This window comes from Cydia splendana, chromosome 17 (assembly GCF_910591565.1).
Source record: "Cydia splendana chromosome 17, ilCydSple1.2, whole genome shotgun sequence".
In the NCBI taxonomy this organism is placed as follows: domain Eukaryota; kingdom Metazoa; phylum Arthropoda; class Insecta; order Lepidoptera; family Tortricidae; genus Cydia; species Cydia splendana.
Genome location: NC_085976.1, coordinates 10396167 through 10424067, shown reverse-complemented (window position 1 = coordinate 10424067; position 27901 = coordinate 10396167). Strand labels below are relative to the sequence as shown.

The 27901-nt window shown below is 40.9% G+C and overlaps 2 protein-coding genes across 3 annotated transcripts in view; one reads left to right on the top strand and one right to left on the bottom strand.

Moving 5' to 3' along the window:
• The window catches only part of LOC134798790 (tyrosine-protein phosphatase non-receptor type 9), a 117873-nt gene extending 114554 nt beyond the window's left edge, over positions 1-3319 (top strand). For both annotated transcript variants that reach the window (XM_063771173.1, XM_063771172.1), the window contains exon 15: positions 79-3319. In XM_063771173.1, coding sequence (XP_063627243.1) covers positions 79-150 — 72 coding nt within the window. In that variant the 3' untranslated portion in view covers positions 151-3319. The remainder of the gene's footprint in view (positions 1-78) is intronic.
• Positions 3209-27901, bottom strand: LOC134799013 (bumetanide-sensitive sodium-(potassium)-chloride cotransporter-like). Its single transcript, XM_063771437.1, has 19 exons — positions 27851-27901; positions 26693-26779; positions 26175-26379; positions 25056-25315; positions 24729-24837; positions 24155-24294; positions 23254-23445; positions 20938-21169; positions 20512-20633; positions 19917-20052; positions 19530-19611; positions 19121-19244; positions 18415-18650; positions 18023-18216; positions 14681-14883; positions 13863-14014; positions 13590-13723; positions 4542-4675; positions 3209-3763 (listed from the first exon to the last, which is right to left on the bottom strand). The coding sequence occupies exons 1-19, from the start codon at positions 27899-27901 to the stop codon at positions 3653-3655; spliced, it is 2904 nt and encodes a 967-aa protein (XP_063627507.1). The 3' UTR covers positions 3209-3652.

Here is a 27901-nt window from a genome sequence, read left to right as displayed (position 1 = left end):
TTTAATTCGTGGGTGGCTAGAGAGTATATATTATACCGTCTGCTATTGACTTGTTTTAAAAAGTTTTTTATATTTCAGGTGCAAAATGGTTACTTAGAATCGGCTGACCTGTCCGGCTTCGACGACGACAACGAGGACGAGTCGGAATGAAGACTGTCGCACCCTCCCTGCGCCGTGCTGTGAGCGCCGCGCGCACTCAACGCAGACTCGAGTCGCAACTGCGCAGGATCGAGTCGCGCAATCCCGTTCTCGAGTCGCTCAGTTGCAAATCCGAGTCGCACAATCCCGGTCGTTCAATCGCGATTTTAAGCCGCGTAATCGACAGAGTCGAATAAAAATGCCGCGTGAATGCCACTTGACTGCAAACTTGGCTTCGCTTCGGACGATCATACCGTGTCAGAGTTCAAGAAGTGGCCTACACTATTGTATTTCCTGTTAGTGTAAATTTTGAGAGGCACATGACAGAATATTTCGGTTTTCAGATATCGCGTATGTTGTGTACTGCAAAACGTGAGTTTATAAAAGTGTGGTGCTACTTCGTCCCTCGTATTTTTGCAATGTTGCAACAGACTCCGACCGGATATGTAGTGGAATCTTAGCACAAAAGTGAGCTGTGTTCATTAGAATTACGTGGAAGTGAACTATTGTGTGCTCTCAAGGAACTGAAACCGGACTTCAAACTTCAAACCGTTGTGATATCGCCATGGGCGTGTAGCCACGTCTTTTGATGTAAAATGGAACCCTGTGAATCATGGAACTATATCAAATTGACAAGTAGTAAGAGATGCCTTACAATTTGATTTATAAAGTCAGTTTGGCGTAGTTCCGAGGTAACTCAGGGTTTGTTGACTGTATGTACGCCCCAGTTTGGCCAAATAAAGTTATAAAGGATGTACGCGAGTTGCTTGCCTGACGAAAGCATGGGACTGTGGGACATAATGTTCTTCTTACACTAACAGAATGAGACAGTCCCCGGCTCTATTCAACGGTGATCAACTCGAGCGCTGCCTTCTAGCATAAGTTTTAGTGATTACAAAAATATACATACGATTGAGAACGTTCCTTTAGCACGAATAAGAACTGAACTAGATCAATATTGTATTTGGAAAGGAAACCTCGTGAATCGAGTATTTATTTTGCATATTTAAAAAAATCTTTGTAACCAAAAATATTTCCATAATTATTTAGGGTTTTTTATTATGATTATTTATTTATAAATGATGTATGGCTGTGTGAAGTTTTTCGTCTGTAATTTATGTATTAGTTATGTATGTGTATGTTTATTTGTTTGGATAAATATTTAGCGGCGCGGTCGTGGTATGGATGACTCGCCTGTAGTAGCGCGGGACGATTTCGGCAATCGGACAAAATAAAATAGTCATGTGATTTGATTTAGTGTTCGAGCACCAATCCAGGAAGCTCGTGGACTGAATGTAGGTACTCCCTCTACGCTGAGTTTGTACAAGTGCCACATCGAGATGACGTTTCCATACATCGTGAGACACAGAGATCACTTAAAAACATTACAATACTACATTGATACTACGTGTGGGTGTCACAGACTTCCAGTAGTTCGTAATTTCCACTCCATCTACATCTTCACTTTTGAATTACAGAAAAAGAGAAACTGTGAAATGTTGGCTGTTCAAAACATGAACTTAATATTGACATGCTTGCATAAGTTGGTGTAGGGATGACCTGAGTGCCTAGCCAAGATGCCAATCGTTTGCGCCGTTGCGAACGAAACAGTAATGTCTCTCTGTCGCACTAATATGGAAGAGAGATTACCGTTTCGTTCGCTACAGCGCAAACGATTGGTATCTTAGCTAGGCCTTCTGATAAAGCATACTAAAGGTTAACATAGAAGCATCGCTCCGGCCGCGCCCCGCGCTACGCAGCTCAAGAGAGGCTGCGCCGCCTTCCGTGTGTATAACACATAACACCAGCGAGTTATCGAACGTTTGATACGATTTTTATACGCCGAGGTGCTGGTAGAATTAAATCATTCATGACTCGACAATCCGGATTGTCTCCATGCACTACGCACGAAAACGTGCAGCTGATGCCTTCATCCCAGCTACGCACTGTACTAAGCATCATCAAGTAATGTACCTTAATAATTATATAGATAGACTGAGTAACGTGTATCTGATGTTCCAGAATTATATAGATAGAAGACCTGGGCTAGGGACGCACTGCATCTCCATTTAAATCGAATATTGGTTTTCTTCGCCAACAATATATTAAATTGCATTTAGTGAATCGGAGTAAAAAGTATTTATTTTTCCAACGGAATGCTACAACATATCTTTAAAGAGTCGTACGGTTCCTTTATAACGCGTATAACCAAAAAGCAAGTTATTTTAAAAGAAATAGAAATGTTTGCCATATAGTTAGAGTTCAAAATTGCGCTGCTAGCTGCTCAACCCAGCGATAATAAACAGATGTGCACTCTAACGACTACGAATTAGATTATAATTTCCTTTAGCAATACTAACACGCTTTTCGATTATGCGCGTTGTAATGGTATCGTACTTATATTTTAAATGGCCGTCCTTTCACGTAACTTACATATCGCAGTAGACGTCTTCATTCATACTATGTGGCAACCAAAATGTTTCAGTCCAACTAACTTATATGCTATAAAATTATTCATAGCAATAAGGACAACATTGTCAACCTTATATAGCTTGTAAAGCGTTTAATCATACCACTTATAATGCATTACTACCTAAACAAATGATAATAGAGTCGGATCAAGAATAGTCTGCAGCGGATTTGATAGTCCGCGCAGTGCAAGTGTCATTTATACGTCATAATTTCATAGATGTTTGTCGTTTAAAATAACACGTGCACTGCGTGGGCTATCAAATCCTCTGCAGACTTTTCATGGACTGACTCTAACTGTACATACCATGTACTATTGTCCACACCGTTAACTCACAATTTTGTAAACCATATTGTCAAAACAATAATGTCAGTTAACTGAGTCGACGTCAAATAAAACATACGCTATGTAAATAAAATAGCACACAAGTTAGTTGTACTCGAAAACGCCTCAGTCCTGTATCACGTCTAGCATAGACAAATCGCCATTATTTTTTAATTATTGTGTCATTCAATATAAACTTCCTTATGAAATGTTTGGAGCATTATGAACTTCCATGTCTTATAGTAATTAATAAACTCTTATTATAGTTGTTACTCTGGAGCCACTGTTGATTCTTGTATTTGTAAATATTTTATTTTCTGTTTTTATTCTAAATTAAAAACCCTTGTGAAATACGTGTGAAATAAAAAAAACTTGTAATATATTGAACTTATCTAGTTTTATTTATCACAATTTGCACATCATTTTATTACAGTTTGTTGATATCACAGAATACTAGGTAGGTAGGTAAACTCAGTCTGCGCAGTTGCCTCTAGGGTTGTTAATGTCCTGACTGACTATGATGACTTCATACATGTAGCTCTCGGCTCGGCTCTCGGATGGTACCTAAAAAATACTCATATTATGCCTTCTAGGTTCATATTTTCCCAAAAAGTAGCATATCTAGGAGGAACTTGGCATTGCCGCGTATTTTTTTATTAGTTTGTGCGACGATACCCCTGCTGAATAAGCTAGGCATCAGTTTAGAGCTGGATTGATTGTCTAGGCCTCATGTGCGAGTACTGGCTGGTCGTTGCCTCGCACGAACAGCATCGGCGGCATGTCCCGACTCAGCATCTCCAGCCACGCCATGTACAGCGGCGCCGGCAGGCCCTGAAACACCCATCAAGATTGGCGAAGCGATACCTAGTTGAAAAGTCCAACATATTGTACATTTTAGAAATATAATAATTTGGTTTTGGATACGGAGCTTGGCTCGTGGCTTTTTATTACCTAAATAGTTTCCATAATCGTCTTTATGATTATTTTCATAAGGTATAAAATCAAAAGTAGATGTAACAATTGTAATAAAGATATTTTAACAACAGCTACAAAGTACCTACCTAGAGTTTCTATCAGATGTCGGAGCGGCCAAGGTGCTCACAAATATCTGAACACGCTTCTATTGTCAAGGCTAGAGTGCGTGTTCGGGTATTTGTGGGCATCGCGGCTAGCTGATGACGACTGTAGAATTTATTTTTCACCACACCTGCTCGGAAAGGATTACTTTGCACTTCAAAAACCGATAGCAAAGTTGCATTTTATTCGCACGTGAGGCAAAGTAATCAAATGCAAATTTTGAGTTGTTTTCTTATGTTTGCTGGTAGAATTGACTTTTAAATGATGATTTTGGATGATGCATATTTAATAACATTCATTTGGATTTGATTTTGTTTGATATTCTACATTTAATATTTGCTTCGGGTTGGTGTGGTGAAAAATTTTGTGTTTCACTCGGGGGCAAAATTTGTTTAACCCTCGTGCTTTGAAACCCTCGCAACGCTCAAGATTCCAATTTTGGAATCTTTCGCTTGCTCGGGTATCAATATTAGCACGAGCGGTTAAACAACAACTTTGCCACCGAGTGAAACAAATAACTATTGTTACTCACCTCCCTAGGCACGGGCAGGTTCATGACGACGAAGGTGGACTTGGCAGAGTTCTCGAGCAGCAGTTCGCGCAGGCGCAGCTGTCGGCTCGTTTTTGCTTCCCATCTTGTCAAATCAGCGTCGCTTACCAAACAGTCTAGAACAAAACTTCAACATATGTGACGTCCCACGGTCAAAGGTACCTTATGGCGGGTATGGAGTTATGCATACCCCAGTAATCTACAATAAATAAGCTATCGATAACACAAAAGATCAACCTTCTAGGTTGCGTAGTTACAGAGATATGATTTTTTGAAAATAATGTTGTGAAATTAGCAACTTTACGATAGAGAAGTTTTAAGTTTAGCCGCCTAAAAAACTATGTTCCTGAAGTAAGTTACATAGTTGACTACAAATAATAATACCTTATATATGTGAGATTAAAAAAATATTGCGACTTGTTCTGTAATGCAAATAGAAACTTTTGATATCGACTGATTTATGTGTATACTAGTCAATCTCTTGAAAATAAAGTTTTATTTCATTTTCACGATTGATTGCAATGAGCTCTCAAGATTTAAATTTTATCTATTAGAAAACGACACTGACAGACAGTTTAAGCAAAAAACAATACCGATTTAGAGGTGAAAATGTATTTTCTGACTTTCATATAAAATCACAAAATTGAATATTTTTACTTTTAATGTGACACACAATCAATTTTTCTGAGCACATATGAAAGAAATTCTGTCATTCAAATGAAATAAATCCTAAAACCCCAACTAAATACTATATTTAACCCCTTATGCCACTTTAAACTTACATAACAATAACAGTATTTGCTCCATACATTTACGAAAAGGTACCTTATGGAAATAAATCTAATAATACATCACTACAAAATATCAATCATATTACAGTTTATCTTTTATGAATAGAAAATATTAATTTACATTAAACTGCCCCAAATTTAATTAGTTCTTCGTCATAATAATCTTAAAAAAGACCAATAATTTGTATGTAATGAAAAGGTACCTTGTGATTAAGTTACATGATGAGGCATGATGATGATGGAACAGTTAGGATAAACTAATAATATTTTGGGGTTAAGATGGTATAAATCGTCTATTTCTTATCAATAATATATTTCGGTTGCTATTGAAGATAAGCGGCATTGAGGTTCAATGACCTCAGATATTCCATAAGGTAATTCGTCGGGTATTGGCATTTTTCAGCAAACCAATAGCAGGAGATCTAAGGTCCCGTTTTCTAAGGGGACCTTGCATTTTGGAGACAAAGCAAACCGCTTGGAACAGGTGTTCCTGGGGGTGACCTGAGCTGATTAAGCCCGGTTGCCAAGAGGTTCCCCCCAGTAGGTGGGCAGGGGAGGGGGGGTAAAAGTGCCTCCGGCGCGCCTCACTCTAAGCTTTATATCTGCATACATCTCGCAACTATATCAAGTTTGGTGTCATTTTCGTATAATTCGAGGATGAAGAATTCATTTCTGTGACTAAATTTTCACTCACCCATACAAAAAATTCGAAAAATTCAAAATTCAAAAAAAATCTTTAGATTTTTTTTTTCGAAAATCCTCTACAAAATGTATACTATGAGGATTTGCTCTAGAAAAAAAATACCTGTGAATAGCCCAGTTCTCCTACTATACAGAATAGTAAACTTGTCAAACATTTTTTTATCATAACTCTGTTAAAAAAAATGTTTTGTGTCGCGCGGCGTACTTGCATTGTAAGAGTGGTATGCAACGTTTAGGATTTTTAAGTATGTTTAGATGATTTCTGATAAGTTGTTATTCTTCTGGTGGTAGATTACATTAATAAATTACTTCTGGACGTGATATATATACAAATATAAATTAAATATATAAATAAAGATGTTGGGAAAACTTTCGCTAATAGAGTTAAGTATTATAGATGTGATAAAATTAACATAGGAGATGTTTGACAAAAAAATGCGGGTTAAAATAAGATATTATATTGTTCGTAATTGCCATTACATGCCCATGGGACTGTGCATTTTAGGTTTTTTTAACGCAGTTGCACCTCCCTGCGCATTTTGTTTTGCAGCGGCAACGAATAAGCTCTAAACAAGCAGCAGCCGCCGCAGGTAGGCTTGTCCATATGGGCTCCCAATAACCTTGTTGTTTGGACCAGCCCCAGTCAGCAGGGCATGGTGGCTGTTGCTGAGGGGCTATAATCTGTCCCCAAACATAGACCAAATCGCGCCGTGCGCCAAAAACCGCCGTGTCGCCGAAATAATTTTCAACCAGGTTGACAAGGTGCAGAAAACCCTAGAGGCAAAGCAAACCGCTCTATGTGCGTTCCTTGATGTTGAAGGTGCTTTCGACAATACGCCCACAGAGACCATACTCAATGGTATGAAATCAAAGGGAGTAGACGAAACCACCAGATGGGTACATAGTATGCTCTCAAACAGAGTAGCTACTCTGACCATCAATACTATATATAGAGCATGAATTTTATACCACTAAAGGGTGCCTACAAGAAGGCGTTTTATCCCCACTATTATGGACCCTAGCAGTGGACCAACTTCTTGCAATCATGTCAGGCCAAGACTTTGATACCTACACAAGGATATGCCGACGACCTTGTAGTCATCGTCAAATGCCCTTGCCTCAACACAATATCCAACCTAATGAGCTCTAAACACAATATTCAAATGGTGTAGAGAAAATGACTTGTCCATTAACCCCTCGAACGCCCGTGTCAAAGATTTGGTATTGAATTAATAACCTTCAAATTGTAAATTAAAGTTCAAATTGTCTGTGACGTATCCGGGACAAGGCATTCGACGGGTTAATCCGAGCAAGACTGTAATAGCCATTTAACCATTCACAAGGAAACGGAAGCTCGATAAACTCACAAAACCAAGACTCAATGGACAAATAATACCGTTCTCGGCAGAGGTCAAGTATCTAGGGGTCACCTTTGACCAAAAGTTAACTTGGAACCCTCACCTGAGAAACATTATACAAAAAGTGAAAATGGCCATGTGGTCATGCTGCCGAATGGCAGGAGCAAGATGGGGCTTAAGATCCAAATTGCTATGTGGTTATACACAGCGGTAGTGAGGCCAATTGTCACCTACGCCTCCGCAGTCTGGTGTAACAAAACCAGCCAAAAGACAGCAATAGACACTCTAAACAGCCTGCAACGCACGGCTTGTTTAACAGTAACAGGCGCCTACTCCTCGACACCGGGAGCGGCCCTATATGCACTGCTGGACATCATACCACTCCACTTGCAGGTGCAAAAGGAGGCCAAGCAGTGCGTCTACAGAATATGCACGCTAAACAGGCCAAAATGGCGCTCTCAGGCATTAACCAATCTAAAGGCCTGGGTTTTTGCGAATAGAGCCCTTAGCATGCCCACTGATGACGCTCACACCGAATGTCATCTCACCAAACTGTACACAGTAGAAATACCTCCTAGAGACAAATGGATCAACAACCAAATGTACGTCGAAGAGGGAAGCCACATCTGATATACAGATGCTTCCAAGAAAGGCAATGATGTAGGATGTGGGATCTATGGTGAGAGATCTAAGCTCAGAGCTAGCGTCAGCATGGGCACATTGGCCTCAATCTTCCAGGCAGAAGTCTTCGCCGTCAACAAATGTGCGGAGATCAACCTGGATAGAAACCTAAGATACCAGCTTATCTACATCAACTCAGACAGCCAGGCTGCTCCGCTGGCACTAGAATCCCTTGAGTCAAACTCAAAACTAGTCCAGAACTGTAAAACAAACCTAAATGCACTGGTTTACTCCAACAAAGTTACACTTAGATGGGTACCAGGGCACTCCGACATTAACGGAAACGAAGAAGCGGACGAACTTGCTAGAAAGGGCGCAGACACACCCCTGGTCGGCCCAGAACCCTTCTGTGGAAGCACAAAACGAGATGCATATTCTCTGCTCAGCAACTTAGAAAAAACGAGAGCAATCGATTGGTGGAAGTTCGTTAAAGGACAAGAACACTCGAAAGCTCTGATCAAAGGGTTCAACAGCAAAACTGCTAAGGAGCTTTTAAGACTCAAAAGGCACAAAACCTGCGCGGTGACCAGAATACTGACTGGACACTGCAAGTTGAACAAACATATATGTTTCAAATTGGCAAGAAACAAGATGCGACATGCAGGTTCTGTCAGGAGTCAGAGGAGACTGCAATGCACATTCTCTGTTCTTGTGGACTACTATAATGTCAAAAATAAGTACCTACCTAGGGCGACACGTAGTGCAACCCTATGAGGTACAAAACATTACGGCCCAAAGAATCTGGAATTTTCTGGATGCAACGGGCATTAGTAATGAACTTAAAGGGCCGTCACAATAAATCAATGCTGGTCAATGCGACACTCAAAGGCCCACAACACCACAATAACAATAATAATGTCCCGCGGGGGCAGCTTATGGCGAGCTGACGGTGAGTGACGACACCGTGGACCCCTATTCTAGAGGACCCTGTCATCTGGCCCTCGCCTCTGTGCTTGCCTTGATTGGCCGGCCAGAATGGAGTCGCAAGAGCGGGACCTATGCTCCAGGTTGGAAGTGTAAAATGTAATAACGCCGGCTGAACGGATTACCGGGATCTGGCTACCGCAGACTCACATCTCGACAACCTCACAGCCACTCCAAAGTGTTGCCCTGTTGTAGCACTGTGCGTGCGGCCATTGCGGGGCCCACTCAATGAGTTGGCGAGTCACCACCTGTCATTTACAATTTTGAGACTGATTGTCACGGCATGTGTCCGCTAGTCTCTCCCATAGCCCATTATCCAGTCCATCCAACTTTCAAATCTATAGCCCATGACCTTAGTTCCCATCGCAGCACAAAAGTGCTGCACTGTAATAGTCTTTGCACCTGGCGGGGACCATCTCCGGATGTATCACATTGTGCGTTCGGGGATAGTATCCACCACATGTATCCCTTGCTTTTAGATTAACGTGCCTTAAAGGGCCTCTGCGCTGTTGGCTTCGTCCCCACGTACGCCTCCCAAAGGTCCGGGACCCCATGGTCCCGAGATATGGAAAAGACATGCAAATAATAATGTAAATTTTATCACATTTATAATACTTAACTCTGTTGGCGAAAGTTTTCCCAACATCTTTATTTATATATTTAATTTATATTTGTATATATATCACTTCCAGAAGTAATTTATTAATGTAATCTACAACCAGAAGTTTAACAACTTATCAGAAATCATCTAAACATACTTAAAAATCCTAAACGCTGCATACCGCTCTTACAATGCAGGTACGCCGCGCGACACAAAACATTTTTTTTTAACAGAGTTATGAAAAAAAATGTTTGACAAGTTTACTATTCTGTATAGTAGGATAACTGGGCTATTCACAGGTATTTTTTTTCTAGAGCAAATCCTCATAGTTAAAATTTTTTAGAGGATTTACGAAAAAAAAAATTAAAAGATTTTTTTTGAATTTTGAATTTCTCGAATTTTTTGTATGGGTGAGTGAAAATTTAGTCACAGAACTGAATTCTTCATCCTCGAATTACACGAAAAAGACACCAAACTTGATATAGTTGCGAGATGTATGCAGATATAAAGCTTAGAGTGAGGCGCGCCGGAGGCACTTTTACCCCCCCTCCCCTGCCCACCTGCTGGGGGGAACCTCTTGGCAACCGGGCTTAATCAGCTCAGATCACCCCCAGGAACACCTGTTCCAAGCGGTTTGCTTTGTCTCCAAAATGCAAGGTGGTGGACCTTAGATCTCCTGCTACAATGGCTGATTTACTGCATGCGACCAAACCAAATGAAGATTATTCTAGTTAAGAAAGACTTGACGAGAGTAACTTTGGTATAATAGCAGGCTACTTGGATTTGTAATGTCGGTCGATGTACGGTTATAATATTTGCGAGGCGCTCCAACCAGAACTGAAATTATCAAATTAGTTTTGCAGAATGCTAATACAGTTCTCTACCAAACTTCTTTTCCCGTATTGACTAGTTTTTTTGGGAATTTTCAATCTTTTTTCCATAAGGTACCTTTTCTACTAAACTCTGAGACGACATTACTAGGCTTATAACTAACTTATAACAAAAATAATAAAAACAGGTAAACAAACGTTACGCATTAAGGTTTCAGATCACACAATAAAAAAAAATTGAACATTTTTTCACCTCTTTACAAAACATTTCATATCTCCGAAACTAGAAACCCTCATAAGGTACCTTTTTCCGTGGAACGTCACATATTAGCTATTTTTAACCGACTTCAATTTCATAGAAGGAGGAGGTTCTGTATTCGGTTGTGGCTATATTTTTTTTTTTTTATTTCTATGTACGTTCACCGATTACTCCGACATCCGTAGTCCGATTTGAGTAATTCTTTTTTTGTTTGAAAGGAGCTACCTCCGAGTTGGTCCCATTTTAATTTGGATCTGTTCTGATGATGGGATCCATGAGGAATTGAGGGAACTCCTCAATTTTTAAAGGCACATGCATGGTGTTTTGGGCGTTTTCTTAAGCAACTCGAGCATTTTCTCCCGAAAACCACTAATTTGATGAAGTAGACCTGATGATGATGATTATTTTTATGATAATGATGATGATTTCTTTAAATGTAAGTATGTTCACCGATTACTCCGGCACCTGTGATCCGATTTGAGTAATTCTTTTTTTGTTTGGAAGAAGTTACCTCCAAGGTGTTTACGTATTATTTTTGGTTCTGGTCTGATGATGGAATCCATGAGGAATTGAGGGAACTCCTCAATTTTTAAAGGCACGTGTTAAGTGATTTCGGGGTTTTCTAAAGTAACTCGAGCATTTGCTTCCGAAAACCACCAATTTGATGTACTGCAACTGTAGCCTTACCACGAGTTTGACATTGACATATTCGCTAACGTCTTATGCATCTAAATGTAACTTTTTATGCATCTCGCTCACACTAAGGTTAGTACGAGCGAGATGCATAGGAAGTAAGTTACACACATGCTAGCGAATATATCAATGTCAAACTCGTGGTAAGCTGGTAAGGCTACTGATCGGGGGTTAGGGTTAGGAGTTAAGGGGTCAGAGATTAACGGGTCGGGGAATGGCGGTTGAAGGGTTGCTGGTTCAGGATCGAGGGGTTCCTGGATCAGGGGTTGATGTGCTGTGAGGTTGAGTGATCGGGGGGCTGAGGGATTGGGTCAGTGGCGGGGCGGGCGGATGGATTTAGTTAACAGGAATTATAATTTCCCAGACGGACTCGAGAAAATTCCTGGTTCAGGGTCGAGGGGTTCCTGGATCAGGGGTTGATGCGCTGTGAGGTTGAGTGATCGGGGCGTTGAGGGATTGGGCCAGTGGCGGGGCGGAGGATGGATTTAGTGTAGTAGTAACAGGAATTATAATTTCCCAGACGGACTCGAGAAAATTCCTGATTACATACATATTTATTAAAGTAATAGGTACACGAATTTAGTGTTAAACATGATCTTGTTTTTCATTCATGCGTCGCGCTCTTAACAATGCGTTAAAACTAAAAATGGAAAAATAAAAACTTTTTACAAAAAAAAGCAAACCGACTTCAAAAAGGATGAAATAAAATATTATCCTTTTTGAAGTCTATGCGTTACCAACTGATATGTTTGAAGTCGGTGCCAAGCCAAGTAGTAACAATACCAGTCAAAATAATCAGCTTTATCGCTATAAATCCCATTAGAACTGCACTAATAACTATTACAAATGTGTAAGTAATTTTGTCTGCCTCTTTGTCGCCTTTTCAAGGCTAAACAACTGAACCGCTTTAGGTGAAATTTGGCAAGAAGGTAAATTTCTTAAATTGTTTTATATTGTGAAATGTAGTCCTCTGGTTAAGGGACGGGAAATTACTCAGTCCCAATCTCACATTTGCGTGCTATAGACTGTTCGAGCATTAGTAAGAAATGCTCTTTAAAAAATACGACGAAAAAAAATGCATTGGATTTCCACTAATGTGCCGACAAACATGGTACAGACTGCGCCAAGAAGGTTTGATCGTGTGTTCTGAGGTGTGTTCTTAAGCCTCCTCCACACTCGTGCGCGAATCGCGGCGCAAAGCCGCGAACGCGAGTGTGGAGTCCTGAACGCAGACCTGCGAAATCGACTCCACACTCGCGTTCGCGGCTTCGCCCGCGATTCACGCGCATAGTCTGGAGGGGGCTTTAGATACAATCGACGTCAAAGATATATTTACACTTTTGCACCTTACTCCTTTGTAATAAGGCGAAAAGTGTAAACATATTTTTAACGTCGACTGTACCTACAGAAAGTACGTTCATTGTCGTCGTGTAAGGCAATCCAACGTAGGTACATCCTTATCGAATCGCACCAAAATCATGGTATGCTTCAAAATTTGGCTTGGCACCGACTTCAAACATATCAGTTGGTAACGCATAGACTTCAAAAAGGATAATATTTTATTTCATCCTTTTTGAAGTCGGTTTGCTTTTTTTTGTAAAAAGTTTTTATACTTATCCATTGATTCCATTGAATGTAAATGAAGATTGTAAAGGGCGAATCAATATATCTGTTAGGCCGCGGACTAAATGCACGCGACACCGACCAGGCGGTGCGGCCAGCGGGGCGATCGTCGCCGCCCACAACCGCCGCCGCCGTCGTCCAGAATAGGGTGCGTAAACCAGATGCCAATACTGCCAATAGTTCACACTCCGTAGCGTAGCGTAGTTATTTTTCTGTATCACTATATTCCATACCTATTAGTGCAACAGAGACAGTTGCGTTTCGTTCGCTACGGAGCGTTAACGATTGGCATCTTGTCTATTACGCACCCTGATTCATTCAAGTCTAAAGCCCCCTCCAGACTATGCGCGTGAATCGCGGGCGAATCCGCGAACGCGAATGTGGAGTCGATTTCGCTGTCTGCGAAAATCGACGCCACACTCGCGTTCGCGGCTTCGCGCCGCGATTTGCGCACGAGTGTGGAGGGGGCTTAACAATATGATGTGAATATTTAAATTTATCCTTTTTTTCTTAATTTGTAATATAGCTCGCAGACCTATCTGCTGCTTGGTACAAGTTAATGTCGTACCTCTAGTTGGCTCGTGCCTGTGTATGAGCGAGTGGAACAGGTCCCAAGTGGCGGGCGCCGGCGTGTCGCCCACGCCGCTCAGGAGAGTCAGAGACGCGTAGCTGATGCGGAACTTCGCCAGGAGACTCTTCAACCTGTGGACGTGAACCTAGCATTAATATTATCAATGCGTACGAAATCGTAATGACTACGTTCGGTGGGTTATATTTGATGGCGACTGTACCTGGACTCGCGTCTATAAAATATAAAGACCAAACTGTCACGAGTTCTTACTGGTTCTCGGCGTCGGCTCTGTCGCGGGTGTGGCGGGCGAACGCGAGAATACGCAGCTGGACCGGCCCGTGCGCCCCGCGGGTCGCAATGATGTACGGCAGCAGGATATTCAGCCCGCCGTCGTCGTATAACCACCACGCGTCCAACTTTCCCTGCAAATAAACAAACATGCAGTGGCGTAGCTATGCATGGGCAAATGGGGCCTTCGCCCACGGCCTCGCACAGCCAACCTTTTTATTACCTTGGGAAAACACATTGAAAAGGGCCTCGCAGATGTGGTTTTCACCCACAGCTAGGTTGGTTTGGTTCACGCTACGCCACTGCAAGCATGCATCGTGGTGATAGAGTCCGTATAAGCTGGTTAGCTTGCAGAGTTCTGCACAGACTATGAAGTGACAGAGTGTGGAAATAACACTAATATACACATGAACTTTCGTTCGTTGGATTGTCCAGTTAATAAATTATACATTAACTATAGGTACATAACTGCAGTTACAAAATATTGTGCACTGAGTTTGATGTTACAGTATTCCTCTTTATTTATAAGTAATAGATGGTAGGTAGGATCAAAGACAATTCTCTTTGGTAGGATAGATAGTACCTGTAAGTGCTTCGGCAGCCAGAGGGCCTATCGTGATCCAACCACGTTCGACGTGTTGTCTCCCTGTTACACTTATTACCTACCTATACGACAGAGAGGCAACACGTCGAACGTGGTTCATGGTAGGCCCTCAGTTCGGCCGACTTTTAGTTACGTTACGGCCGTATGATCAATTAAACATTTCCTAAATGAATTTTTCCTTGCATGTAAGACTCACGTGTTGAAGTTGCATGGGTTTATAGGGTCCGGAAGCAGACAGCAGCGCCCTGTAACTCTCTGCTTCAAGGATCTTGAATGAGTCGCTTGGGGCCTTCAGATCCTTACCATGTGTCGATTCTCTTCTTACTGAAAAAAATTTACATTTAACCAAAATAATATTGTTGAAGACGGAAGATGCCCGGCAAACGGAAACATGGTCGCCTAAAATCTACTTGGCGCCGTTCTGTGGAGCAAGAACTGGGTGTATTGAGGATGGGGTGGAAGGAGTCAGTGGAAGAAAAATAGCCTTACACCCCAGCAGGGCAGGGGCGTATTTACCATAGGGCCAAGGGGGCCATGGCCCGGGGCGGCAGGCCGCAGGGGGGCGGCGAAGCCGCCCCCTTGCGGCTTTTTCTGGGCGCCTTTTATAATCAAACTTAGCTATATTTTTTATTATATTTTAATTGACATTTAAATTAATAAACAAACGAACGCTTCAAACCCCACCAATTGCTAAAAATATCTACCAACAAGTACCTAAATTAAGCAACATTTTCGTTCAAAAGTATTAGTACGGCGCAGTGCCGGATTTACCACTAGGCTGAGTAGGCTGAAGCCTATGGCGGCAGATTTTAGGGGGCGGCAAATTTGGGTCAAAAAAATATTTTATTAGCTGTTCAGATAGGGTCGACCAGAATTTTGTCGCTCCCCTATTTATTTGTAAAATTTAAATAACAAGCCTTGTCGATTTTGCCGCCCTCTGTCATGTCAAGACCCTTTATATTGAGACAGACAGACGGCCGGACGGACAACAAAGTGATCTTATATGGGTTCCGTTTTTTTCCTTTTAAAGTACGAAACCCTAAAAATGTACCTACTATTTTCTCGAAAAAATTTCGCGCTCGCTACGCTCGCGTTTTCACGTACGTACCTAACATTATTTGTTACCCATCTGACTATATACATACGGGCGGTTCTTGTGTCTTCGTGGTATTGAATCTCACTAAATTGTTCCGATCCCATGCCGAAACTCAGTACAGATAGAGTGCTCTCGATATCAGGTACAAATACAATACTTTTCATGACTTTCCAGCACCACAGAATGAGGGATAATGGTACGGCCTGTGTAATACGCATCCCTACTACTGTCGTCTGCATAGCAATGATTATCATTGATATGCAGCAATGACAGCACAGAACCTAGTGCAACGCCAGCGGTAATGTCCACACTATCGGAGCAGCTTCCGTCTACTATACGGCTCATGTGAAAGCTAGCGATCCATTTGTATAACATATAGTCCCTCGAGCAGACTCGATGCCAGACCCGACCGAACTCCTTAGCTATATCCAGCCTGACTGCCATATCTCACCTTGATTCTCAATGGCCAAAACCCAGCAGTACCCACCGGTCACCGATCAGATCAGGCAAATATAACGAGGTCGCATCGTCATTGAGTGACAAAAACGGCCCATATAAATCTGTATCTAGAATAGTGACATTAGTGACGTCACCTTTCTGCACTCAAAAGAATAAAAAAATATCTACGTTCCACTATCAGCGGAGAGCGCCTGAATAGCTTAGCTCTTCTTAATATAGAAGCTGAGCTGACAAACGTTTTAAATTACGACAGCGTTATTGATGATTTTGTCAACCAATTTGTACATAGGAAAACAATGTAAATGCCTATGTGAGTAAATGGTAAATGTTTAGTTTTTTTTTATTTCACACCCCAAAGGTACTTGTTGCAGGTTTTTTTTTTCTTAAATAAAATACTTTATCGTCACTGATGAAGGGGGGCGGCAAATCAAAATGGCCCGGGGCGCCAAATTTGTAAATACGCCTCTGCAGCAGGGGATAACAGGATAGAAAGAAGAATATTAAAGACAGAGCTAGCTGTATGCTAAACTGCACTGCACTGTTTAAGGTTTAAAAAATAAATGATTACGGCTGATATTAAATGTCTCTACGCCGCATGCATGCCAGAAAATTATCTAGCTCACTATATTAATATATACTCAATAGTTATAAAATGAAGTTTATTAAATTTATCTCGTTAGAGTTATCAGCAATAACCAAAACTCACTCACGGGGACATAACTATTCTATTTGAAATAATACTGGGGAATGGGTTCCCTCAGGAGTTCCACAGGGCTCGCACCTGGGCCGTTTTCTATTTGTTTTGTATGTGAATGATATTGATACAATTTTTCAGTCTTCTTCCCACATTATTTACGCAGACGATACTAAAATATATAAGACTATTAGAAATTATGATGATTGTGTTGCGTTACAATCCGATTTGTCACAATTTGAGGACTATTGTCAGCGAAATCATTTAATTCTAAACGCTGAGAAATGCTATACTATCACGTTTTCCCGTAAACATAATCCTATCACTTTTGATTATAAACTAGCTGGTAGCAGTGTCTCACGTGTGTCGTCGATTCTAGGTTTAGGGATTACTCTGGACGCTAAACTCTCCTTTAATGAACATATAGATAATATTGTGACGAGAGCATATAAAAAGTTAGGCATGATCTTGCGTTTAAGTAAACCATTCAAAAGTATGTTCACGTTAAAAGTCTTTCGTCCGTAGTATTTTGGAGTTTGGCAGTGTTGTTTGGAGCCCACATTTCGGTATTCATAAGTCTCGATTGAAAGGATTCAGAATTTTTTTTGTAAGTCCCTTGATTATAGAACCGGCCGCTATAACTGTGACTATCTTTCGTCAGCAGCTAGACATAGTTTACCTCCTTTGGAAAAAAGAAGAGCATACCTAGATATTTTATTCTTATTTAAAATTATTAGAAATCATATAGATTCCAACCCACTATTAGAAAACATTTCCTTCAAAATTTCTCGGTTCCACTCACGTTCTAAACCTACCTTTTCTATTTCTTCCTGTGGCACACAGTATGCTAAAAATTCTTTCTTTAGGCGCACTTGTAATATGTATAATGAATCGCTTAATGATATAGACATTTTTGTTCATAGTTTGTCCGTTTTCAAGAACAAAGTTCGGCATATTTTGTTTTCTAGTAATTGAAAAATTGTTTCTAGTTATATTTTGCATTGTTTTCTTACTTTATTTGCGTGTAGTATTCACAATTATACCTTCGGGTAATTTATAATTAAGTAACCTACTACCTTTATTGTAATAGTCAACGTAGTAACAACTTCGCCTATATGAAACTTTAGGCCTATTTTTAATAATTTTTGTAAGACTTATTTGTAAAAGGCTGTTTGTTTTCTAAATAAATACAAATATATATATATACGTACTCGTAAGTATTAAATAAGGTATGTAAATGAACACTGTATAGGAAGATTCGTAAACTTGAAAAGTAGATAAATAGGTACTTGTTTTATCTGTAAGCGGCAAGGTATCGGCGAGGGAAAAGTCCGAGTCCTGGTACATAAGCTGTTGGATCTCCCTCATGCTCGCCCGCCTTAGAGACGTTGAACTGGTGGGTGGAAGCTGCACGCTCTCGCCGGCGCGGTGCTCGGGCGACGTGCGCAGGATCGTCACACCAAGCTTATGCTCGAAGGCTAGCCTGCAAGTATTAAGTTTAGTAGTCAATTTACGACATAATATTATTTATATATAAATATATGAGCAGAGAGTTAGAGATACTTTTTCTATTACAAAAGTCATAAATGTCATAATATGTATATTGAAGGTTTAGACATGATTTCAATATTTTATATAGTCAAGCTGTAGGTCAAAGCGCAAATGATATACCGTAACTTACCGTACAACCCTGACATAGACGTCCGTGTTGCTTGCCTGCGCCCAGTCGTACTTATATCCGAGGAGCACGATGTTGGGCGCGAGGCCTCCAAGCCCCGAGGCCTGCAGCAGCGCTCGGACTCCGGCGTCGAACCTGCTGCCGTCCACCAGCGTGACGAACCCGCGTATGTTCATTGAGCGCAGCCATCGGTACGATGACGCTATGCGAGCTTCACGATCCGCCGAGGATAGCCTGTACTGTTATAGTCATAGTGAAAGGTAGGGCGGATTTTGGAATTTTAGAGCCTCCTAAAATTAGTGCGATAAGGACAACTGCAGCTTAGGTCAATAATCCTGCGTTAAAATCGCAATAAAGATATTGATAATATTAAGAGTGTGTTTGTATGGAGAAATGACCATCAGTCTTGCCTCACAAACTTCCATTCTTTTGTGATTGATTTATAAGTACCTATAGACAATGTATAAAACCAAATACTAACTTATTAACCGACTGGCGAGTGTAATTGTGACAGGCGTTATGGGATTACAGATAGACCCTTATCCAGATGAATGAATAAATACTATGCCTCTAAGTTTTTATAAAATTTTGACGCATAGGTAAATAAAGAGACGTTTAACAATCTAGTAAGAGTGCAGTTAGACGGGCCAAATAAAACGTGGGCATTGTGAATTAAGACTCTTGGTTCACAGGCTGATGATTAGAATACCTCATGGATCTCAGCTAGCAGGCTGAAAGTCCCGCCAGTGATGAGGCCGGCCACTTGCACCAACGCCGGCCGTCGTCCCGCCCGTCCAGATAGCACCAGGAGTTGTGGGTTGTACGACTTCACACTGCGGCGTTAATAAAAACAGTTTAAGTCGATATGTGTGAACACAGAAAAGGCGGGGCAGCCCCCCGGGGGAAAAGGCTGGATGCTTCCTGGGAAACACGAGCAGGATTATTCCACGAAAAATTTACGTGAGTCGCGATTACGCTGTATTTTTTTAACTCTATACGATAGAATAATTTTCGAAAATACTAGTAGAAGGTTGTTAGCAATACAAAACTGAAAAAGTTAGAATAAGGATGACCCTCTGTTTGCAAATCAGTCACAAGGAAATAGATTTATGGCTAACCTGTGTTTTTGGTTAATTTCCAGCAGCGACTGCACCACGTCAATGTAGCGCTGCGCCTCCGTGCTGCTGCCCCAGTCCGCGTCTGGATATACGAGTACACACAGACAGACATGATACGGTCGGTAAGTAATGCGGAGAAACGAAAAAATCCGTCAGTAACTTCCTTGGCACTAGGTTTATAGAATTCTTATAGTCTGTGCTTGTCCGTCATTAACTATTCTCAATAGTTCGTATCGTCATCGTCATTCACAATTTGAATTATAAGTAGGTATTGAAGCCTATTGAAGATCCATAGGTTGACGGGAGCCTAGGGTTGGAACCGTCTATAATGGAAATGTTCCAGTTCATGTTTTTTCTGAAAATTACGGTAAGTAAATATCGTTATACCTGGTTTCCTGTAGTGCACGATCAGGTAGAGTACGAGGAAAACGAGCACCGTGATCATCGCCATGGACCAGCTCAGTAGCACCATGATAGCGCAGCACAACACCGTACCCAACAGCGACACCCACATGTTGTAAAACTGTAAAGTGTGTTAAATTGGTCGGACAGAAGGAAATAAGAACGGGCAAAAATTGATCCTGTTCTAGTTAGTCCGTGCTCTAAGTTTTAGCATAGAGTAATATAATATAAGTAAAGAAAGAGTTGTAACTACTTACATACATCAGTTTTCTTACCAAAACGCGGGTTATTTCGTAGTCGACATCTAGCGTCAAGTAGCGGAATTTATCAGCGACACTTGTGATGTGACATGGTGTTTCACTACTTGACGTTCGATGTCGACTACGAAATAACTTGCATTTTGGTAAGAAAACTAATGTATGGATAACTCCATGTATGGTAACCCACTCTTTCTTTACTTATACATATTACTCTATCTATGGTTTTAGTTAGCCCTTTGTGTCAAGATGAATTTCTGATATAACGCAGCAAATGGGTAAAGAATTTTTACATTATAGACCATTTTAAACGGGATATGTACCCGAAAAGTAGGCCGCCAGCTGATGTGGTGAACGAAGGCCGCGTGGAAGGTACAGAAGTTGATGAGCGCGTACGAGGCCAGGTAGAAGTTGGAGATCAGCGGCGCGATGGTGTTCAGGTCGGCTGGATATTACACTTTGCATTAAAGAGGTTGACAAATCATTGAACAAACATGGGGGTACGATGTTATAGAAGAAGAAAATGCTTTGATCGCAGTTTCAGCCCTGTCGCCGAAAAGGTACCCGTCAGACATCAAAAGAGTAAATGGTAATTAACTATATAACATGCTTTTTAAAAGCAGGCTAGAAACGTTATTTTACGATATTTATTACGATACTATATGTTTTAGGGGACATGGCAGACTTCGATGATTATCATTGATGTGGTACAGTTTCACCTCATCACTTTAAAATTTCAGATATATTACCGATGAGCAAAAACAGCAGTGACACAAAGAAGGTGAGCACGTATCCTCGATAGGGCTCGCCGTGCTTGCCATAGGGCTTCGAGAAGAAGATGAGGCCAGGGTATATGCGGTCCACGCCCAGCGCCTGGATCAGCCGTGGGACTGACAGCAGGTTGGTCAGCGCGGTGGACAGCGTCGCCGCCCAGCAGCCGCCGTAGATCAGGGGCGCCCACCAGGACATTAGTTGCATTAACTGAAGGTGTATTAATTAAGGATGTTTATAATGTATGCTAGTCAGTCAGAATACTATTACACCTACTAACTATTACAAATAACACTAGACCCTACTCTTATTGTCGTGTTCCTGCCGGTGAGTAAGGTTGCCAGAGCTCAACAAGGGTGCGGAGTGTTAGGGTCGGCAAAGCGCATGTAACACCTCTGGACTTACAGGCGTCGATAAGCTACGGAGACTGCTTACCATCAGGCGGATCGTATGTTTGTTTGCCACCGACGTAGTATTAAAAAAACCCGGCCAAGTGCGAGTCGGACTCGCACACGAAGGGTTGGGTTCCGTACCATCATCATCATCATATATATAAAATTGAAAAACCAGAACGGGATAAAAAACGAGGGAAGAAGCGAGATGGCGCCTTACAAATTTCTAAAAAAGTTTTTGACACGTTTCTCGAATACGACGCACGTATGATAAGAAAAACCTGTTCAAATCAATTATCTACATATGGGAATAGAACTAGAGCATAAAAACTATCGCTTCCGATGCGTATTTAATTTACAATAAGGAAAAGAAATTTTCAGAACAATCTTCATTTTCTTTCTTCAACTCTCGGTTGCTTTCGTTTGGCGGTGCTACAGATTAGACCAAATAATCCGTAAGTTAAAGTAAACTAAATTATGTTTGTCATGTTGGTATACAGGTATTTCTGAGTTTTTTTACACGAAGTAAAATAAAAAGTGCTGTCAACCTCAACCTTAGTCTATAGAGCCCATACGAGTGATTTATGTCATATATGACTTATCATTCTTATCAATCAAAGTAACTACTATATTATTATTATCAATTTGTATTTTGTTGTTTTAAATTTATTTTTGAGTTATATTATTCAGATTGACTTTCACGGCTTCGGCAAACATTGCCATTCGTCCGGGGAACGGGCTAAGAATACTGAGATGGGCCAAAAATACAAAGTTGATAGTAAGTTATGTAGGTAGATTAAAGTGCATGTTCAGATATTATTGAGCGACCTGATAAAAATAAATGTACAGTCAGCAGTCAGCCAAATATCGTAATATAATTTTGTTGCCATAGAGATAAGGATGTGGTCCGATATAGTGGCGAAATATTGAGAGACAAAAGCGGCTAAATTCAGTGGTGGCTCGGACACTTAGAGAGAATGGGAGAGGATCGTGCCGTGAAGAGAGCGCAGGTACTTGGGACAACAAAATGGGAGACGCCCGAGTGGACGTCCTAGGTACCGCTGAAACGACGTAGTTGCTCAAGACCTGCTCAACCTCGGCCATGGCGACTGGCGAGAGCTATCGCAAGACCGAGAGGACTAGACTACCTGTTTGTATGAAAAGGCGATTTAAGGGCGGTGGTCGTCCATATTCGTCTTAAGGCGAAAATTAATCTAATGAACGTTTTTGCAACTAGGCTTATAAGAACAAATAATAATTTTATGTTGAAACAAGTTTTAAATAAATACGTGTAGATGAAAAAATACAATCTTGCCTTTTATCAAATCACATCATTTTTTGACAAATTTGCGAATTGAGTTATCCAAATAACGGCTACAAATAACAAATCCCTATCACAGTTTTAAACCATGGCAGGGTTGAATACATAATAATGTCGGTATTTAACTAAACATAAGACGAACTCTTTATTTCATTTACGCGAGTGGAGCTGCGGGCCCGTCTAGTTATCTATAAAAACGGTCACCCATCCAAGTACGGACCCCGCCCGACGTTGCTTAACTTCGGTCAAAAATCACGTTTGTTGTATGGGAGCCCCACATAAATCTTAATTTTATTCTGTTTTTAGTATTTGTTGTGATAGCGGCAACAGAAATACATCATCTGTGAAAATTTCAGTTGTCTAGCTATCACAGATCACGAGATACAGCCTGGTGACAGACGGACGGACGGACGGACGGACGGACAGCGGAGTCTTAGTAATAGGGTCCCGTTTTACCCTTTGGGTACGGAACCCTAAAAATTACTATATTACACTCATAAAATTATGTTGTGCTACTACTACTTTTGGACGAGTAAGGTTACATTTTCGCGGAAAGAAGCTGGTATTGTTGAGTAAATTACTTGATAGTCATGGTGCAGGCCATAATCACAGTCAGGTGCACAGGCGGACAGCGCAGCATGAGTGAGGTTCTTGACGTCGCCACTGGCGTCGCGTAGGGCGCCTGCGCCGCAGAGCAATGCGATGAGCGCGTACGACGACATGGAGATTAATAGCGCCAGTAACGTGCCTTTTGGGATGGCGGAGGCGGGATCCTGCGAGACATCATCATAATTAAACATGTAAGGGATATCAAATACAACAACAGCTACAGGAGAAAAGTCTAAAGGGTTCAGCCAAGGTTCTCTACACTCATCAATATCTTTGAATTTTTCGGGAAGACTGATTAGCTCGTAAAAAAAATAGTTTTCCATATGAAGACTGCTAATTTGTATCATGAAAATTATGTCAGTAGTTCACTTTTGAGACTAATAGGTTTGACTAAAACCATGGACTGGACTCTAGTTAATCATCTAAGCTGATATCTAATTGTTTAAGAATACCATTGCTGATGTCATTAGATGTAAAAATAGAATAGCATACCAAAATATGATGTCCCAAAATTATAATCGGCACCTAATTTAGTATAAAAATCTACCCTCAAGTCACCACAAAAGTTAGCGCCAGCCTGCGCGCCGGTGACGGCGGGGAAGTACCTACATCACAAACACGGCGAACACGTTGTGGTAAACACACTCGCCGAAGGTAAATCCCGGCATCGCGTTCTGTTTCATCGAGTCCGCACGTCCGCAGAAACATTGTCAGATGATCTGTCACTGAACGACCTGACTTTAACCTACATTATTTGATCATGTAATGTTTTCATTTACCCTCAACTGGCTTAAGAAGCCATTTGAGGGTAGATTTTGTTTACTCTTTTTTAAATACCTAAAGATACAGGCTATAGAGATATAATATAACTACCCTCAAGTCGCCACAAATGTTAGCGCCAGCTTGCACGCCGGTGACGGCGGGGAAGTACATCGCGAACACGGTGAACACGTCGTGGTGAACGCCCTCGCTTAAGCGGAAATCTGGCATTGCGTTCTGCTTCATTGTGTCCGCTAAACATGGTTAGATCGTTTAGATCACAGTTAGATTTAGCATGGTTTATACATTTATCATGGAGTTTAAGCAAACATAAGCTTGCGTATAAAAGAAAAGCGAGTATCTTGAACGTTACTTGATAGTTGATAGCTACGTTACGATAATGCCTAATTTCAATTAACCTGCAAAAAGAGATAAAATTCAGCCTTCGGAAGGCGAGTCCTCCCGTACCTGTTTTTTTAATGTAGTGTATCATAGAAATATTATTTTAGGTATACATATGAAAGCACCGTGGAAGAAGCCCAAAAGACGAACTGTGTAAATTGCTTAAGTAACGGAAAAAAAATGTTGGCAATCCCACAAACTCCACCGAGTATAAGCTGTATATAAGTTAGAGAGGGTTAGAAATGTTGGAATTAGAATAATATCCAAACGGACAAAAACTACTTACCGCTTATTCCTACGAAGCCCCGGGCAATTTCCGTGTTGGTCGCGGGTCCCTTGGCGACCCCTATGACGTAGTTGAAGATCGCTAAAACGATCACTGTGATTAAAAAGTTCTGAAAGAAAATAGGTACGTACGTATTTATATACAATTTTAACAGCATGCAGGTTAGAGAGGAAAAATATCTGCCTAAGTACATACTATACGAAAAATATATATGTACAAGATAAGTGGCTTTGAGGGTTACTTGGCTATAATGCTAATTAGCTACCTAATATGATGTCAATTTAGCCCAACTTTTATTTTAATTCTCATGAACGTAAGAATCACAACCTGCGTTTTTGTCTCCCAGTCCATCCCAACAGCGCATATAAGGCACATCACCAACAGAGCGATGGCGCCGACGATCCTCGTGTCGTTGACGCCATTGTCGATGATCTTAAGACCGTGCGCTCTGAGGAGATCGTTGAGCGAGTCGCAGAAGCCGATGGTGTTCATGCTGGCGGCGACGGCGTTGGCGAATGCGAAGATCACGCCGACGGACGCGCCGAGTTCCGCGCCGAGGGAGCGCGACACGAGGTAGTACACGCCCCCTGTAAAATATGACGGTCTTTATCAGCGGTGGTAGTCGCATTTTTATCAGCTGTCACCATGCCTGTCACGTTCTAATAAGTATGTAAGTGCGAAAGTGACAACCATAGTGACAAGCGATAAAAGTCCTACCATGCTAAAGCCGTAGCTGTTGAAATCGGTACCTAAATAGGTGGTGTTCTGTTTTCTCTTCTCTCCCTGGAATTTTCCTTGCAAACTAGCAATTAGCAGAATTATTATACACCGTGTACCCAGGTATATATTTTATATTTGTGATTTATCATCTATAGTATTTGTTCTTCTAAGCCACAAAATTTTTGGTTTAACTTTATCTTGTAAGCAGGAATCCTGAATTTCATTCAAGTTTTCAGGCTGCATATATTGTAGGCATTTTCAACAGTTACCAATCTCAGCCGGCGGTACTATTTGTATTTGTATTTGTATAACCTTTTGATCGACGACTATATGCCAGCGACAAGCGACATGTCGATAAATAACAGATGCTCACTGTTCACTGCTCATCAAAGTTTTTAGGGAACGGGAACCATCCTAATTTTATTGGGTAATCAACATATCGTAATATACCCACTTATGTAAGTCATTCGCTGTTATGCTCAACCTAATCAATTTGCTTAGTTAAACATATAACAGGATATGTTTATTGCCTTTTTCTTAGTATAAACCACGTCATTACACGGGTAAACGACTTGATGGATGCTTTAGTAAGTATATATGCTATGGAGATTAGAAAATGAAATTCTTCTTTCCTAAACCCTAAAATTATTCGTTGCTCTCGAAACACAAGGATGATTGCCGTGGTGAGTATGGTGCCAGAATTTAACATACATTTCTGGTAATTACCTCCTTTCAGTTGTCCATTCGTGCATATGGCGCTAAGCGAGAGCGTCGTGATGACGCACACGATGCCAGAGACTAGGATAATCGCCATGGTGATCAGAGTGCCGGCTTGGCCCACGATCCAGGAGATGCGGAGGAAAAGCATGACGCCCCAGATGTTCAGCAGGCATGGGATCAGCACGCCCTGAAGAATGGAATGTACCGTAAACTGGGGTTACTTTGAATAGTGGGGTAACATTTACCACCGAATGTGGGCGATGGTTCTGCCTAATGTGCTGCCTAATTAGAATACAGGGAACATTCACGACAGATAATGGCTTGATGATATGAACCATCAGTCCTTGGCTATAAGTACCTAGATTTTTCATACAGGATATGTAAGCGATAATTATACATGTATAAACTGAAATTAGCCGTGCTTAACTAACATTGATTTTACAGTGAAATTTATTACCTATTTTATTTCTTTACTATTTTGTTCACACAGTAGAATTTTTGGAAATAAAAACCGTGCCACAAACCTGAATCCATCCTAACTTGATTCCTCCATAAGTAGTCAGCTCGGGAGTGGGTTCCAGCGACACTACGGAGCCCTGACGTTCGTCTGGCTACAAAATAATCATTACATCGTGAAGAAACATTACTAAAGTTTTTTTACAAAACTTACTTTTAGGGAATTCCAGACTTTACTCCCAATATGAAATGAATCCAAAAACTCTTGTTGTCACTAGGTACTTTAATTTTTAAAACTAGTGACATTAGATGACGACATAAAGTTTGTGTAGGTACCTATATATGTAATCAAAAATTTTAGACATTGGTCCACCTAATTTTCAGGTAGGGAATTCTTGAACAATAGTTTAGGGCCGGGGCCACCACGTGGTCACCGATCAGCCGGACATGACATGTCGGACGCCCCGGCCCGGGCACGGCCCGGTCTAGGGCGAGCTGAGCGCGAGTCATTCTTTATTTGTAAGGAAAATAAATTCCTCCTGGGCATTAAACAACAAACTCGTACAATAATTAAAAATTAAAAAGCTATCCTTCGTCTATTCGTTTTGGAGTAGGTCGATCTATGTAAGGTTGTATCTAATTATTTATTTACATTTAATTTTATAGCATTTTAGGTTGATAAAACTTATCCAACTTTCTAATGATTCCATAATAATCATTTCAAAACTGAGTAACATCCACTATGTAAAAATGTACGTAAGCTTCACTAGTTCCTCACTGAATGACTATAATCCAAAACTGATGTAGGTAAGTGATGTGCTTAATTATCTGCAATTAATTATAGGGTCTCCCCTATAATTAATTGCATTTTGAAACAGAGGTGAGGTGAGTGCAGCGACTACAGCGTTCTTCGTTGTTCTAAATGAGTAGGTAAAATACACAGTAGGTACACATATGTCTTTATAACTTAAATGAATAGTAAATAATTTGTTAATTAATTACTGTTTTTTCTTTAATATTTATATTGAGTAGAGATAAAAATATGAATGTAATTTTTTTTTACTTTTTTTAAATGTCTACTCGTATCTTAGCTATCTAAAATCAATTACTGTTTCAAATCCCCTCGACGACTGTTTCAACTTACATCACGTTATTTAAAGTAAGTTTTCGCGTACGCGCCATTTATTACTTTTTTTGTTGGCGGCGTATAAAACTGAAAAACCGGCCAAGTGCGAGTCGGAGTCGGGCACGAAGGGTTCCGTAGTAATCCGTACCAT

Coding starts and splice junctions, on each gene's coding strand:
- LOC134799013 (XM_063771437.1), bottom strand. CDS start 27,901: ATGGTACGGATTACTACGGAACCCTTCGTGCCCGACTCCGACTCGCAC. Junction 24,838..25,055: donor ACTGGGAGACAAAAACGCAG/GTTGTGATTCTT, acceptor ATTTTCTTTCAG/AACTTTTTAATCACAGTGAT. Junction 19,612..19,916: donor CGTGCACTACAGGAAACCAG/GTATAACGATAT, acceptor TCGTATATCCAG/ACGCGGACTGGGGCAGCAGC.